Source organism: Magnolia sinica, chromosome 12, assembly GCF_029962835.1.
Source record: "Magnolia sinica isolate HGM2019 chromosome 12, MsV1, whole genome shotgun sequence".
Classification (NCBI taxonomy): Eukaryota; Viridiplantae; Streptophyta; class Magnoliopsida; order Magnoliales; family Magnoliaceae; genus Magnolia; species Magnolia sinica.
The window spans coordinates 13,019,937-13,037,346 of record NC_080584.1 but is presented as its reverse complement, the minus strand read 5'-3'; the positions used below and the strand labels follow the sequence as shown (position 1 = coordinate 13,037,346).

The following is a 17,410-nucleotide window of genomic DNA, read 5'->3' as shown; positions in this document are numbered from 1 at the left end:
TGAAGCAAGCTCTTCGTGCTTGGAATGCACGGATCGACAGTTATCTTCAAGAAAATGGTTTCGTCAAATGTCCATATGAGCATGCCATCTACACAAAGAAGAATGCCCGTGGTGATATGCTTATCACTTGTTTATATGTTGATGATCTGCTGTTCACTGGGAGCAGCCAGGCGATGTTTGAATAATTCAAGCAGGCTATGTTCAAAGAGTTCGAGATGACTGATGGTGGATTGATGTCTTTCTTCTTAGGCATTGAGGTGAAGCAACAAGTCGGCGGCATTCACATATCCCAGAAGAAGTACACAAAGGAACTTCTTGAGAAGTTTCAAATGGTCGACTGTAAAGCCGTAAATACACCTGTTACAACAGACCTGAAGCTCACGAAAGATGGAGAAGGAAGAAATGTCGACTCAACCCTATTCAAGAGCCTAATCGGAAGCTTAAGGTACCTCACAATCACTAGGCCAGATATAGTCTACAGTGTTGGGCTTCTAAGCCGGTATATGGAAGCCCCAAAAGAGTCACACTGGCTAGCTGCAAAACGAGTACTGAGGTATATCAAAGGGACTATTGAGTTTGGTCTTTTTTATCCGTACAATGATGATGCGATGTTGTATGGATACTCTGATAGTGATTGGGGTGGTGATCAAGATGAAAGAAAAAGCACCACAGGCTATATTTTCTATCTTGGGTCGACAACATTCACATGGAATTCGAAGAACCAGAGTGTGGTTGCCCTGTCCACATGTGAAGCAGAGTACATGGCAGCATCGTCCACCGTCTGTGAAGGAATTTGGTTGAGAAATCTGCTAAAGGAGCTGAAACATCCGCAGGAAGAATCCACAATCATATATGTGAATAACAAGTCGGCAATCGAGCTAGCCAAAAATCCGGTGCAGCATGGAAGAAGCAAACACATTGATACCCGATACCATTTTCTGAGAGATCATGTGAAGCAGAAAACAATGAAATTAGAGTATTGTCATACTACGGAACAGGTGGCGGATATTTTCACAAAAGCATTGCCGACAGATGCATTCAAACAACTAAGAACGATGCTCGGAATGAAGCCGGTTTTGGTTTGAAGGGGAGTGTTGGATACGGTGGAGGATTTTGCAAATCCAAAACCGTGTGAAGGGTGCGTGTTCTAGCTGTGCATGCTAGCTGTAAGATTTTTTTTAGCTGTGAGATTTTTTTCTAAGTTTAGAATATTAGTTGGAGAAGATAAACAGTAGATTTTTCCTTTGGATTTTTTTTTTCTTTCTTTAGATGCCCCTAGGATGAATCTAGATAGGGATAAATTAGTAATTTCATAGTATAATAAAGCCTATAAAGGCAGCAATGTAATTCGTTTCTATTTATAAGAAAATACAGCAGCAGTTCATATCTTTCTCTTTTCAGTCTTTTATTCTACGGTGGCTGCAGCCACACATCGGCAAGTAGTTGGGATACAAACCCAACAGAATGTTGGTTACAAATCCACTCCGTTAACCTTTTTTTTTTTTTTTTTTTTTTTTAAAATTTAAATTACTATATTAGCACATGAATTTAAAAAATAAAGCAGATCAAAAGCTCATGGGGGCAATACCGCACGAAACAGTAGGGATTGGATGCCTGGGGTGACAGAAGGTTTGTATCAGGGCGTTATTTTTGTCTACAGTTTATCTGAGTGGTGATAACTCCATGAATGGTTTGGATGGAATAGAAACAATATGGTCAGCTAAAGGAATATTTCAGTGGTGGACATTTCCGTTCCCACTTTCGTTTGGTGTGGCCCACCTGAGACTTTGATCTGCTATATTTTTAGATTCCTGTCCTATTGTAGTCTTTCAAAACAGATGGAGGGAGTAGATTTATCACAGACATCTATGTGGGCCCCACACCCACGGCACAGATATATATCCCTCTGCCCTGGTTCACAGGCTATCCGCTTCGAAACAATATATGTAAAGAGACAATAAGAGCAGAAAGCTCCAACTTTTGATAGGACAGCCATCTCATGCCGTGGGGGCCACTATAAAGTGCACATGTGGCAAATGTGGATGAGATCTGAACCGTTGGTTCAGCTGTTGCGGTAGTGAATGGGGCATGGACGACGCATCAGTGATGATATTAAATGACTAACTTTACGATGAACAAATGTGGTTGATCGCCCATCAATAATGGATGTATCAGATAACCATACACATAATGGACAAAGGATAACTCCAATGCACATAGGGGCATAGGACCACTACCCCATTTTATTATTATGTATGTTGAATTAAAAAAATAAAAAATAAAAATAAAAATAAAAATAAAAATAAACAGAAAGAGAGAGAAGAAGAAGAAGAAGATTATCTATTGATATAAATTGAAAGGATGGCTTACGGATTGGAGATTTCTGATGGCATGGAAAGCTTCGCTGAAGACAATTCAAGCTTAAGGGCAAACCACTGAATGCACAAGAAAAATGACTGTTAAATAATGGCCATTATCTGATGGAACGACAGCCATTAATTACAGAGGATATTTAGTTTGTTTAACCGAGAAGCCAAAATGCAACATGGATAAAATCAATGCAGGGAAAGGCATTATTCAGGTGGCTGGTTATATAATGTTGTGTACCAATGCTTTTTCTTAGCGAACCAAACCCATGTTACACATGGGAGGATGTGATGAGGTCAATCAATGTCTTTCTCAATTAATAAATACATTGAATCCACGAGGCTCTCTTGAAAGTTTTCTCTAATCCACGAGAAAGAAGAAATTTTCTAAGGAATTAATTTATTGAATGATTGATTGATAGATTAAAAAAAGAGTTTAACATGCCTTAAATAATCCTAAACTAATCATAAAATCGTAAAGAAGAGATTCCTAATTAAATAAGGAAACTATTCCCGAAAAACATGTAATTTCCGCTTTTTGTCAACCAAAAAGTGTCCAGAAATTTAAATCATAAATTCTATGATTTTCTACCCGTTGACCCGATCAGTCGACCTGTCGAATTGGATTTCAACCTGTCAACAAGATTTGTTAATTTTTCTTAACTAGCAGAAATCGGCCAGCAAGTAATCTGGAACAACATTTAAACTGACAGAAATCAACCAGCAAACAATTTAGAATTTCTAACAGAATTTTGACCTGTCAACCACAAAGGTTGACTGATCGAACTAGGCTGAATTTTTGTCAATTTTTCATTGAGCTTCTTCTGGTCTATGCGCATTATTAACGTGCTTGATCCTCATCCTACATCACTATGCTTTTATTGTTATGACTCATTTTTAAAAAATTATAATAATAATAATGACATTGATAATCACCTGCTGTTAAAATCATTGAATATGAAATTATTAGCTACCAAGTTCCTGCAAACAAGGAGCACAGTGTTAGTATCATCGACAATGTGGAAAGAGAAGTGCTCTTATTATGTGCAATTGAAAATTTGTCCTAATCAAGATTGTTGATCCAGTGGGCCATCATGCGAATGGGTCATGCACCAAAATTACAGTAATTGGATACCTCTGACTATCCGATAGCTCTAAAATTTTCATTTTTCCTACCAATTACCTTCAGAATGATCATCACTTTTGAGACCACGATCCAGTCACTTTATCTTTTGGGGGGGCCCACCAAATCATCAGTCCTGATTGGTGTACGCACATTCCAAATGTACCCTAGAGATTTTTTTTTCGAATATTTTGGACATCGAAACTTTAAAACCATGTTTATATTATGACAAGAAAGAAAGACTTCCATCCTAGCCCTGGAAATGTTACGCAGTCAGCATTTAAGTGTAAAACATGGTTTTACAAGTACAAAAAATGGTGGTTAAAGGAGGGAGGTTTGTGCTTGCTCAGACATACAAGTTTAAGACTTCTTCTGAAACCCAAGATGGAAAGCTTCCTGATAAATAATTGTATGATAAATCTCTGCAAATTTTAAAAAATATATATCAAAGATATGTAAGATAGCATTTATCAGATAAACAGGCACTAAGCAGGCACTAAGTTATATGATTGTGATCATTAAAATGCCTATCTTTGCCATACAAAACACATTATCCCTGTTGTTGAAGAACAATGGAAATTTAACTGCCATAATGCCTGTCTTTACAGAGAAAGCTAGTTTGATTTTGATTGCAAAAAGTTTGTGATGACACGGGACCTGCCACAACACGCACTAAAACAAAATAAATCTTGTTCGTGGGATCTCGTCCCCACAAGGCCACAGCTATGATGATGTGGAGCCATGGGCCACGAATTGGCAGCAGCCTGTTGATGTTCAAAATTCAAATGGGTTCCTCTGTGAAAACATGGTGCTTGACGGTAACAAAATGAACCAATGAAATCTAAGGTTGCATGTCAATGAAAAACCGAGTTCAATTCAAGTTACTAGTTCAATAGAAAGGAGATAACCAAATTGTAGTAACCTTCAAATTCATAGCGTCACAGAGAAGCAAATGTTGTATATTTAATTTTTAGTGTTTCCTAACTATCAATTTTCCCAAATTCCTTTCCCATGCTCTTCTCCAGTAACACAATAAGCCCTCAAGTGTTGAGAGAAATGTTGGAAATACCCAAAAAAAATTTAAAAATAAAAGTAAAATTATTTCCTTTAGGTTGTCACGTAAAAAATTACATTGTCCTTAAAGCATGATTCACCTCCTTATTAAAAACTAATGGGTTATAGGCGAATTGCTTCTAGGATAATACAAGCATATCTAGATCCTGCATGCAACAATCACGAAGGGTCCACTTAGAAACTATTCAATGCAGTTGATCTTCTGGTAGACTCAAACAACAGAAATATTTGCAGTATTCTTAGAAAGAGATGTTTTCTACGAGATCTGTTGGATGAGGAGAGATTTGTTAGAGTCGATTAAATTTTAGATCGGATTGGTCCAGTTTATATAGGCACTAGGGTAGTGGACTGTTGCTAGGTGGCCATCAATGGTTCAGAATATTTGAAAAATGTTTCTGACCGTTGGTCATTAATTTGGGCCATTTCAAATTGTTTAATAGAAAGATCTGACCATTGGATCATCAAGATCCATCCATTTTCAAGCCATTGTGGCTTTAAAGGCTGCTAGTCCTTCTCAAAACAGCTGACCATTTCGGATTAATAATCCGACCATTTTATGTAGCCTATAAAACTCAGGCCCATATTAGATCACTCGCACCCAGGCTCATATTAGACCACTCGTATTGTGTACGTGTGAAGTGGAAAGTGCGCCAACTAGTGCTACAACACCGATACTACCCACGCCGAGCGCACGTGTGCATGTGTGCTTGCGTTCCATGCTATGCACTGGAACACACAACCCGAGTATCTCAACCTCTAAAACTCTGAGTAAGAATACTACACACCTCCACATATAAACCTCAAAACTTTTTTTTTTCTCATTTCTGATGTGGGACTTTAAAAAAACCGTACTTTTTCATTTGAAAATTTTCAACATCATTTAAATTCTGAATTTTTATTTTTTTTCGAAACCAAAATTTCAACAATCCCCCATTAGTTTTAGATTTAAAAAAAAAAACTGTAAAAATTCTGCTAGAGATAAAAATATAACTATTATGCATAAAGAAAGATATCTCACGATTTGAATATTTATTTAGTGTAAGTATTTTAAACTTTTTTCAAAATTCCTAGCAACTGCAGAATTGAACCAGTTATTCCATAATGACATAACCAAAAATACTACATACATAATAGTTTATGCATTATGTGAATTCTTTTACATTACTCGCTTAGCACTTTTAATGGCCATGTGCTTATCCTGTTTCATGAACGATCCCAAGATAATTCTAAATCTTATGAGAAGCGACACCACTTTTACGTTCACGTAGGTGAAAATCCTTCCAGTGTTTCCGTTACTTAACACACTTGTCTTATTTGACTAGATTTCATTAAGAGTTCCAAGACTTAGCCCTCTCAATGTAACAGCCAGCACTTTCCATCCAAGATAAGGTTATATTTTAGATTTAGTGCTGAAACTTTCTACATATCACTAATTTGTTATTAGCCATGAAACCCAATTTTTAGAAATTTTCTAACTTCGAATTGTGTTTCTATCACTGGTGGAACTTTGATTAAAAAGTTTCAACCCCATTCCTTTAGATGTTGTCTGTACTACCTCTCTCGTCAGAGGTTTAGTAAAGGGATCAGCCAAATTATTACTTGACACTACAAATGAGATAGCAATGATTCCATCTTGAATCAATTACCTAACATAATCATGTCTCAAACTTATGTATCTAGACTTACCATTATATGTATCGTTGTAGGCTCTCGCTAACGTGGCTTTATTATTGCAATGAAGTGAAACAGCTGGTATAGGCTTCACATAGAATGTGATTTCTATCAAAAGATCCCTTAGCCACTTAGCCTCTTTTCAATTGTAGCCAATGCTATGAGCTTAGATTCCATTGTTGAGTGTGTCATGCAAGTTTGTTTCTTGGATCCCAAAGATACAGTTGCACCTTTTAAGGTGAATATCTACCTTGTAGTGGACTTTATTTATTTATTTTTTCTAGAAAGTGGACACATGCCACAAGGATATCATTAATCTATGAAATATATAGACATTCGGGTGGGTCCCAACAAAAATACTATGGACCACACCTATCATATCTCCATAAGAAAACTAGACACTAAGACAGAAGAGAATCCCCAAGAGGTCCTCATCTCAACCATATACAAACCAAACAAAACCGCTGAGGAAAAGAAAGGGCAGTTAAGAAGACAGATCCTTGATTAAGGGCATCTAATGGTACCTAGGCCTGCATTATCCAACACCTGCATTCATCTAACCAACCTTGGAAGATCAGAGTTGTGCCTGTATATTATTTTTGGGCACCCATCACTCGCCATTCTTGCTAAAGCATCAGCCACCGCATTCCCCTCGCGGAAGATGTGATTGAAAATTAGATTTAGGCTCTGCCTTTTGGACTAAATATCTCCCAACGTGTACTAGATGTTCCAGGGTTAGAGACTAACGGATCATCCACCGCATTTGCAATGACTTTAGAGTCAATGCACAAGGCCCAGGTTGGAGCAAATGTTCAGGCCATCAAGCATGTCATGAGTTTCTGCTATCCTGTAGTGGACTTGTTGTCACATGCACTCCATATCCAACTTACATTAGTATATCCTTCTAACACGACTAGAAATTCTGAATAAAATGGCCCTAGTTCTTTGGTTTATTTTAGATAACCTAGAACTATACCTATATCTTTCCAGTGTTCTATAGTTGGATTACTAGTAAACTTACTTGGTTTACTCATAGCGTATATTATATGTGGTCTTGTGCATTGAATAACATACATAAGACTGCTTATAGCACTAGTATACTCTAGTTGTGCAACTGCTCTTTCATTGTTTTCCTTCAATTTGATACTTGAATCAAATAAGATTTTTGCCTTTTTGATTTTCAAGTGATTAAACTTGTTCAATATCTTCTCAATATAATGAGACTAGCACAATGAATAACCCCCACTATGCTATTTAATTTTGATACCTAAAATAGTATCCACTTGTCCAAGATCCTTCATTTTGAAACCATAGGAGAGAAACCTCTTTGTTTCAGTTACACTTTTCATTTTGTTGCTGATTATTAACATATCATCCACGTATAAATATACAATTACAATATAATTATTACAAACTTTTGAGTATATGCATTTATCAGCAATGTTATGTACAAAACTATCAGACAAACTTAAGAATCAAACTTATTATGCTACTGTTTTGGTGCTTATTTTAATCTATATAAAGACTTAACAAGTCTGCACACTTTTTTGTCATCTCCTAGTGGAACAAACCCTTCCAGTTGCTCCATGTATACCTCCTCATCGATGTCACTATTCAAGAATATTGTCTTCACATCCATTTGATGGATATAAAGATTATGCATGGATGCTAAAGCAAATAAAATCATAATCGACGTTATTCTAACCACTGGTGAATATGTGTTAAAATTATCAATTTTTATTCTTTCTATCAGAAACCCTTAGCAACTAATCTTGCCTTAAAGGTTTCTATTTTACCAGAATAGAGCCACACTGCCTATGCCCAAGCCCGAGCGCATCTCAACCTTCAAGACTCCAAGTAAGAATACTACACACATCTCCATAATAAACCTCAAAACATGTTTTCTCATTTCAAATGTAGGACTAAAGCAAAATTGCACTTTGTCATTTGAAAATTTATAACATCATTTTGGTGGCAAAACAAAATTTTCGAATTTGTGATTTTTACTTAAACTAAAATTTCAATATTAAATTGAAGTTATAATGTAATTTCCATGTGGGGCCAAAAACTAGTTCTTCGCCATAGATACTATAGAAAGTAAGGGGTGTTTAGATGGTATAAAACCAAGAGGTGGATGTGGAAAAGTAAACTAGAATCCTCAGAAAATGGAAAACCATGGATTCCAATTTCCCTTCATTTGTATGCTTGGGATTGCAATTTTACATGGATTCCATGTATGATCACCTCGAACAGTGACATTATGAAGATTTAAGGCTTACTTGGATAACATCCCATAGGTAACTTTTTATTTTTTTATTTTTTTATTTTTTTATTATTTTTTTAAGCAGTAAAAAAGTTGCTTTTTAAAGTTAAATTAACTTGATAAGTACATTTTCAAAAGTAATTTTTTTCTTCTTTTTCAAAAGTAACTTAAACACCTCAAAATTGCTTAACTTCATTGGTATAAAAAACTTTACTTTTTAACTTTTTGCTTTCTCTCCTTCTCCTTCTTCTTCTTGTTTTTTTTTTTTTCATTTCTTTACATAATGGATAATCCATATCAAAGGTAGTCCCGCACAATAGACGGCTCAAATGAAAGTGGGCTCCACATGATGGGTAGTGGACATTGAAGTTGAGGCCCATATGATGGACAATTAACATTAAAGGCAAACCCATATAATGGATGATCCACATCAAGGTGGGCCTCACATAATGGGCACTCTACAGCCCTAATGATGAATGGTCCACATCAAATGCAAGCCTCATATGATGGATGACTCACATTAAAGGTGGGCCTCACATGAATGACAGTCCAAATCAAAGGTAGATTCCATAAGATGGGCAATGGACATTGAAGGTGGGCCCCACATGACGGATTACCCACATCAAGGTGGGGCACACATAATGGATAGTCCACATCAAAGGACGCCCCCTAATGATAATGGCCCACACCCAAGGTGCTCGCATGCATGATGGGTGACCAACAATGAAGGTGGGTTCACATGAGGGACGATCCACATCAAAAGTGGGGTCCATATGATGGGCAGTGGATATAAAAGGTAGGCCCCACATGATGGATGACCCATATCAAGATGAGCCACACGACCACGCCGTCACCGGGGTTCCGATACCGCGTCTCGCGCGCCGATCCGATACTCTGGCCAGGAGATGCAGGCCAGCGTTCGGTGCGAGGAAAACGCCGCGCATGCGAATTCCGAGAGAATCTCTATGACTTGTCACATCAATCCATCAATCAATCAATCCCATCATGTCAAGTACACATCACCTTTCACCCATTCCCAAGCAACCCCAAAGTCAAAAGTTTCTTACACAAGCCCATACTTTCCTTACACCATTTGCCACAAAAGTTAAAAAGTCTCTCACACACCCATCACTCACCACATCCATCACCCATCACTCCTTCTCTCTCTTTACAACCCTCTCTCCCCTTCATTTTCAAATCTCATTCCAAGCAAACCCAAAAACCACCACACGTCTAAGCCTCTCCCCATCTCTTCCAAGCTACAAGTGTGGCCCACCTTTCCTACCCTTTCATCTCTCATCTCAACCATCCAAACCCCATCTCCTCCGTTGGAATCAAAGCTAAGGAGCTAAGGAAGCCTTGGGTGCAAGAAGAAGCCGATGGGTGATTGTAGATGTTGTCTTTTATCTTTTATCTTTTTTTTTTTAATGGTCCACATATGTAGGACCCACCTTGATGTATGCTTATATTCAAGAGGGGCCCATAGTGGCGGGGCCCCTCCGATATTGCCGATGTTTCCCCCTTTCTCTCTCTCTCTTTTTATGATTATGGTCCACCTAATATATGTTTATCATCCATGCCATCTATCGGTGGACCCCATCTACGTGGGACACACCATGATGTTTTTTTATGCCATCCCAACCATCCATAGGGGGCCCACCTTGATGTGGCTAGAGTCGGGTGTGGCTGTCAGTGAAGTGTGATCTGACGTGGGCCCACCCAGCTCTATAGCTCAAGTGGCAGGCCAGGTGAAAGATGCCTCGTTTCAACATGGGGTCTTAGTATTGACACCCGTGGAGGTAGCTAACATGGAGTGTGTACTGACATGGAGTGTGTACTGGCATGGGAGTGGACTGATGGTGGGGTCCATGGGACCGCCTACGTTGTCCATCCATTTTAGTGGGCCACACCATTGTATGTGTTCTATCCGAACCGTCCATCATTCAAGGATGGTGGGACCCACGTCTGTGTGGGGCCTTCCCTGGTGTGTGCGCACCTCAGAACCATAGCTCAGCTGGCGGACTGAATGGAAGTACCTCATTTCAACGCTGGGTCTTGGGATTGATTCCCCAGTGCGGTGGCTAGCAGTGAAGTGGACGCGGATTTCCTGCGAAAGCCTTTCGCAGGAAGTTCCTGCGCAAGGATCTGGGTGGGGCCCACTACAATGTATGTGAGAAATCCATTCCGTCCATCCGTTTTGAGATCTTATTTTAGGGCGTGTGACAAAAAATGAGGTGGATAAAAAACTCAAGTGGATCACACGAGAGGGAAAATTAGGGAAAGAAATTTCTACCGTTGAAATCTTCCCAGTCTCCACCTTGATGTTTATATGTTATCTAAACCGTTTATAAGGTCATTGTCAATGGGATTAAGTGAAAAAACCCAAAATATAGGCTGATACAATAATTTTTTGGGCATACGAATGCTTCAACGGTGCTCACTGAATGATCACTGTTTCCTCTCGTGTGTCCCATTTTAGTTCATCTAATTTTTTATCTCAACTCCTTAAATGATCTCGAAAAACGGATGGACGGATTGGATTTATCAAAAACATGTCGGTGGGCCCCACCCAGCATCCTTGCTCAGGATCTTCCTGCGAAAGGCTTTCGCAGGAAATCCGCGTCCTGTCGGAAGTGTGCACGGGCAGTGGGGCCCGTGGGACCCACCTACGCCGTCCATTCATGGTGGTGGGCCACACCGTGCAGCGTGTGGGGTCTCCACCGTCCCTGGACGGTGGGACCCACCCCACGTGTGAGGCCACCTTGGCATGTGCGTCCGTCCAGGCCGTCCAGGGCCTGGACGTCATGTACATATTAGTTATAATATTAATATATTATATTATATTAATATAATATATGGTATATATATATTATATATTATATTATAATATAATAAAGCATCTTATATGTAATATAATATATAATCTTATATGTAATAAGGGTGGGCCCTACGTGGCCTCTGCTCCCCTTTTTAATGCAGTAAAGCTGCACTGCAGCAGTTATATTAGTATATATATTATATATATTTAATATTTTATATAAAATATGTAAGGGTGGGCCAACGTGGGACCCACCTTTGCTTGTCTGTAAAGCAGCCATAGCTGCGTATACGACAGCTGTACAGCTGCCCTGTTGACGTACCACCAGCTGCTGTACACGGCAGCGAATTATGTGGGTCTCACCTGTTTCACCCATGCCAATGGGACCCACCATGATGCATGTGTTACATCCATACCGTCCAACCATTTATGAGATCATTTTGTGGCATGGAAAAATGAGTAAATCAGATCTAAAGTTCAGGTGGACACCACCATTTAAATAGTAGACCGTGACATCCACCGTTCGAACTTCTAAGGGCCAGGGTAGTTCCCAATTAAGCTGATATTGTTTTCACTTCATTTATCTCTATGTTAACTTATGAATAGGTCGGATCTCAAATATACATAAAAGTGGGCCCAACTTAATATACATGTGGTTGTTGGTGCAGCTCGATTTGATGTACATGAGGCCCATGGGTGCGGCCCAATTTGATATACATGAGGCCCACTTGATATACGAGGCCTAATTTTGAGGCCCGTGCGATGAGGCCCATATGATGTATTTGAGACCCAGGTGCGAGGCCCACCTGTTTTGTATTCGAGGCCCCATGTGATGTATGTTGGTCCATATGACGAGGCCTATGTGACATAAAAGAGGCCCATTGTGATTGTACGTGAGGCTATAGGCCCACTATATGTTTAGCTGTATGTGGGAGCAATGTTGGTTTGACGTTCACATTGATGGGCAATGATGGTTAGATGTCCTCATTGTGACATTTTCTTAGGCCTTGTTGGGCCCATTTTCTTCGTGGGTTAACCCAAATAAGTGGGCCCCACTCACCGTATGTGATTGACCGATTCCGATTACGGATTTCAATTATCGATTTCTGATTTTCGATTCTGATTATGAGTACATAACAACATGTCATCATAATACATGCCCATACGCATCATATACATGTTTGTGATGAGACGAGTGATTGATCATAGCGCATGCCATTGGGCAAATTGTTATGGGACTCCCTGGTAGAGGGAGAATCTTACATGAGCGCGTAGTACGCGCATGATTACTGTATGACTGGATTGCGTGATTCATGCATCTCGCATTATGTGACATGTATACTATACGCCCTAGCAATATTAGGGCCATAGCCACCACAGGCATATCGTGGTTTGCAGGATTGGATACCGAAAATCTTGTTATACATGAGGTGCTATAGATATCCCTGGGTGAAAGTCCCTAAACCCTTATGATACCAAGAGGTTGCTCCAACGTCTAGACCGAGTGGGTGCATGAGCGCCGAGTGCCGATTACCATCAGGCTACGCTTTCCACTATGTCGTGGTCGGTTGGAAGGGGGTGCGGCCTTACCCACCCGAGAGGAGGGGGCAAAGCTAGGCTGAGTTTGACCAGCTCGAGGAATGGGTCAGCTATCGACGAGCCGAGCTCGATATTGGCAAGCAGATAGTGAGGTCTCTTCCACTCGCCTTATTACGCCTGGTGGGGCGACAATCTGGTTTGGAGTGTACTAGACCCTAGTGATATTCCAGATTTGAGCTGTATTGATATGTGGATTTAGATGAGGATTCATATGCTTGACTTACATCTCGCATCGCATGGCTTTGGTATGGCCGACATTAATCATGTCTTGCATCGCATAGCCTTGGTATAACTAATGGTATTCATGGTCATCAGCATATTCCGCATTACTCTGATACTGCATAATTACATTACTACCTTGCGCACACACTTACACCACCCTCTAAGCTTTCCATAAGCTGATGCACGACCGTTGCGTGTAGGTGACGTTGGAGCGTAGCAGCGCTGAGGCAAGAACGCTTTGCAGATCATCTTGGAGCTTTTTGTTCATTATCATTGTATTTCCCTTTATGCTCATTGTACTTGTAAAATTTTTTATCATAGTGGAAATGTGATGGAGTTTTTGGTTGTTGTTTGTGGGTTATGCCTTTGGTTATGCTTATTACGAATCAAATTGACATTGGAAATCCTCCTCGTAGCATCCCAGGATCAGAACCTGGCGAATGGGCGCCAGGAGCCAAGAATGGGGTTCTACGGAGGCTGTCGGCTCCGGATTCGGCGATCGAAAATTTTGTGAGCCCGGTTTCCAAGTTTGGGGCGTAACAGCCCGCACCCAAGGTGCTTGCATAGTGGGTGACCAACAATGAAGGTGGGTCTACATGAGGGACTATCCACATCAAAAGTGGGATCCATATGATGGGCGGTGGATATTAAAGGTAGGCCCCACATGATGGATAACCCATATTAAGATGGGCCCTACATGAGGAACAATCTACATAGAAGTTCAGCCCTTAATGATGAATGGGCCACATCCAAGCCCCTCATGATGGATGGCCCACATACAATGTCTAACATGATGGAATGTCCATGTCTAAGGTGGGGCCCACATGATGGATATCCCACATCAAATGTGGACCTCACATGGTGGATGGTCCACATTATTGGTAGGCCCTTCATGATGGATGGTTCACATTGAAGATAGGGCCAAGGTGGGCCCAACATAATGAACATTTATATCAAATGTCAGCTCTACATGATATATAGATGGTGGATATTAAGGGTGGATCAAACAAACTTGAGGGATAAGTCCTTATGTGATTTTATTACTCTTTGGCTAATAAATATATTATCAAATTATTGATTGAGTGCATTTAATGTATTCTAAAACAAAGCTTTCGATTTAATCAAAGGATATGTTGATCGAATCGAAAAAACCTTGAATTAACTCAGAAATTCTAGATTGCTCATTGGACATTTTTGACGTTATCGATTCGATCAACGGTCTTGTTGATTCGATCAATGATGCATCGAGTCTTGTCGATTTAATTGATAGACATATTGTTGGAATGTGTAAGGATTTTGTTTCCTAATTTTATATGGGGTATAAATATGTATCTTTAATTGTGATTAGGGAAATGAGCAGAACATTTTTTATGGTTTTGAAGGGGGTTTGTTTGTAGAGACGTGGGTTCCATCTGTAAGTTATTCCATCTCTTGTAACTTTCCGATTATAGTGGATTGTTTATCACTTTCTGTCGTGGTTTTTCTATAAGGGTTTTCCATGTAAAATTCATGTGTTCTCTGTATTTGCTTGATTTTTCCTTTCTCTATTACGTCTTTAATTCATTTCTAAGGTTGCTTCCGCGCCCAACAAGTGGTATCAAAGTGTAGGTTGGATTATCATATTGAATCTAAGAACATGACATCGAGGGGATCAAATGTAAAATTAAAGACAAAGAAGTTCATGGGTAAAATCAATTTTGAACTATGGAGGTTGAAGATCCAAGCCTTCCTAATTTAGCAAGGGCGGTAATACTCACTTCTTGGAAAAGTAAAACATCGTGAATCAATGAAGGAAGAGGATTAGCATGAACTGGGTCAAAGAGTGATTAACACAATCCAATTGTGCTTGGCCGATGAAGTCCTTTACAATGTCATTGATGAAACGACTATCACAGGATTATGGGTGAAGTTGGAGATCATTTATATAATGAAATTGATCACTAATTGTCTATATCTAAAGAGACATTTTTATACTCTGAAAATGGCTAAAAGATCTGATCTCTCTGAGCACATTAATGCATTCAACAAACTGGTTTACAAATCGATAAGTGTGGAGGTGAACATTGATGAAGAATATAAAGCCTTAATTTTGTTGACATCTTTCTAGAGTCATATGAGTATTTGGTGGATACTATACAATATGGTAGGAATACCTTAGCCGTCGAGACCGTTATCTCAGTCCTTCAATCAAAGCAGTTAAGAAGGAATAACGAAGGCGAAAGTACTTCTACAGGTGCACTGTTTACTCAAGGGAGATCATTTGAGTTAGAGAAGGGGAAATTATGATATAGGTACAAGTCAAAAGGCAAAGAAAAGTTGAAGTGTTAAAATGTCAGAGGATGAGACATACGAAAAATGATTGTACATATCCCGAAACCCAAAAGGAGGAAAAATCGGCTGATTCACCGAAGGAGGCCATTTCGATGGAATCTGGTGAAGGATCAGGTGGTTGTGACGTGTTGTCAATGTCCAATATCGGTCTATCATAAGTGGATTTTAGATATAGGGGCATCATACCATATGTGTCTTCATTGGAGTTAGTTCACCACATATAGCGAGTATGATGGTGGCTTGTTCTTCTGAGTAGTGATCATGCCTGTAAGTTGGTAGGAATTGGTTCAGTTCGCATTAGAATGTTTGATGGGGTGGAGTGTACTATGACCGATGTGAGACACGTTATGAATTTAAAAAAGAGTCTAATCTCTCTGGGAGCTCTAGATGCACTCGAGTGCAAGTTTACCAATTATGAAGGTGTCATAGAGGTTTCAAAAGGGGTACTCACAGTTATGAAGGCACATAGGAGTGAAATTTTTTATAGGTTGATCATGAATACTATATATATCGGGTGGAGTTACAACGTCTATAGCGGAGTCCATGTTGGCATGTTTGTGGCATGCGCGCTAGGCAACATGAGCTAGCGTGGTATGAATGTACTTTTTTATCGTGGTTTAAGTCTTGGTTTTAAATGTTTTCATTTAGATATATATAAGCATTGCGAAAATGGGAAACAATCAACTTTAAGTTTTAAAATTGAAAAATATGTTAGTAAATGTCAATTAGATTGTTTGCATTTGGATGTGTGGGCACCTTCGCCCGTTGCTTTTGGAGGGTCATCATACTTTGTTACATTCATTAATGATTTCTCTAGAAAGTTCTTGGTTTACATTATGAGACATAAATCCAGTGTTTTCGTCACTTTCAAGACATAAAAAATAATGGTTGAAAAGTAGAGAGGGTAAAAGGTAAAAATTCTAAGGATATATAATGATGGAGAATTTACTTCTGAGGAATTTAATCCATATTGTAAGAGCGAGGGGATATTGAGACACAACATAGTGAGGCATACACCAGAACAAAATGGTGTACCTAAATGTATGAACTAGACACTTTTGGAAATGGCCCTGAGTATGTTTGAGTAATTCTAAATTGGACAACGAGCTATGGGCCGAGGTCATCTCAACGGCTTACTATTTAATAAATCGATCCCGATATACACTTATTGATTATAAAATTCCAGAAGAAGTATGAAGTGGTTAAGTAATTGATTACTTGAGGCTATTCATCCTTGATTGTGATGCATATATACCCTCATATACCGTCATTTGATAGAGATAATCTGGATTAAATGGCTAAGAAGTGTACTTTCGTCGGCTATGGTGATGGAGTGAAAAGATATAGATTGTATGATTGGGTTTCATCAAAAATCATATTTAGTCGGGACATCAAATTTAATGAAGGTTCCTTAGTTTGAAAGGATGATCATAAGAAAACGGAAAAATCAATTATCGATATTGACATATACAAATGTGATGCACTTAAAGAACCCGAGTTGTAGATAGATATATAGGAAGATGTAGTTGCACCACCTGTGAGGAGAAATCTACCAAGGAATCCTAAAGTACCATTGAGATATATTGATAACTCAAATATTGTATTTACTCTCATTATAGATGAGGGGGATCCATATACTTTTCAGAAAAGTTTAGAAGAAAGAGATGGAGAGAAGTGAATAATAGTGATGCATGCTTAAATGAACTCTATATACAAGAATGAAACGTGAGAGTTGGTAGAGCTGCCCATTGAGAGGAAAGCAATTGGTTATATGGTTATAAATTGATTTTCTGAAAGAAACTGTATAGGTACAAGGCCAGATTGGTAGCAAAGGGTTATACTCGAAAGGAGGGTGACGACTTCAATGAGATATTTTCGCATGTAGTAAGATAAGTATCTATCATATTTATATTAGTTTTGATTGCCCAATACAATCTATAACT

The 17,410-nt window shown here is 39.1% G+C and overlaps 1 protein-coding gene across 50 annotated transcripts in view; it reads right to left on the bottom strand.

The window, feature by feature from the left end:
- Positions 1 to 17,410, bottom strand: part of LOC131220940 (probable LRR receptor-like serine/threonine-protein kinase At1g56130) — a 149,207-nt gene that overhangs the window by 47,730 nt on the left and 84,067 nt on the right. For 49 of the 50 annotated variants that reach the window (XM_058215956.1, XM_058215904.1, XM_058215906.1 and 46 more), the window contains 3 exons: positions 3,846 to 3,911; positions 3,303 to 3,347; positions 2,371 to 2,435 (listed from right to left, as the gene is read on the bottom strand). In XM_058215956.1, coding sequence (XP_058071939.1) covers positions 2,371 to 2,435; positions 3,303 to 3,347; positions 3,846 to 3,911 — 176 coding nt within the window. The remainder of the gene's footprint in view (positions 1 to 2,370; positions 2,436 to 3,302; positions 3,348 to 3,845; positions 3,912 to 17,410) is intronic. The other variant, XM_058215907.1, reaches the window with a different exon arrangement.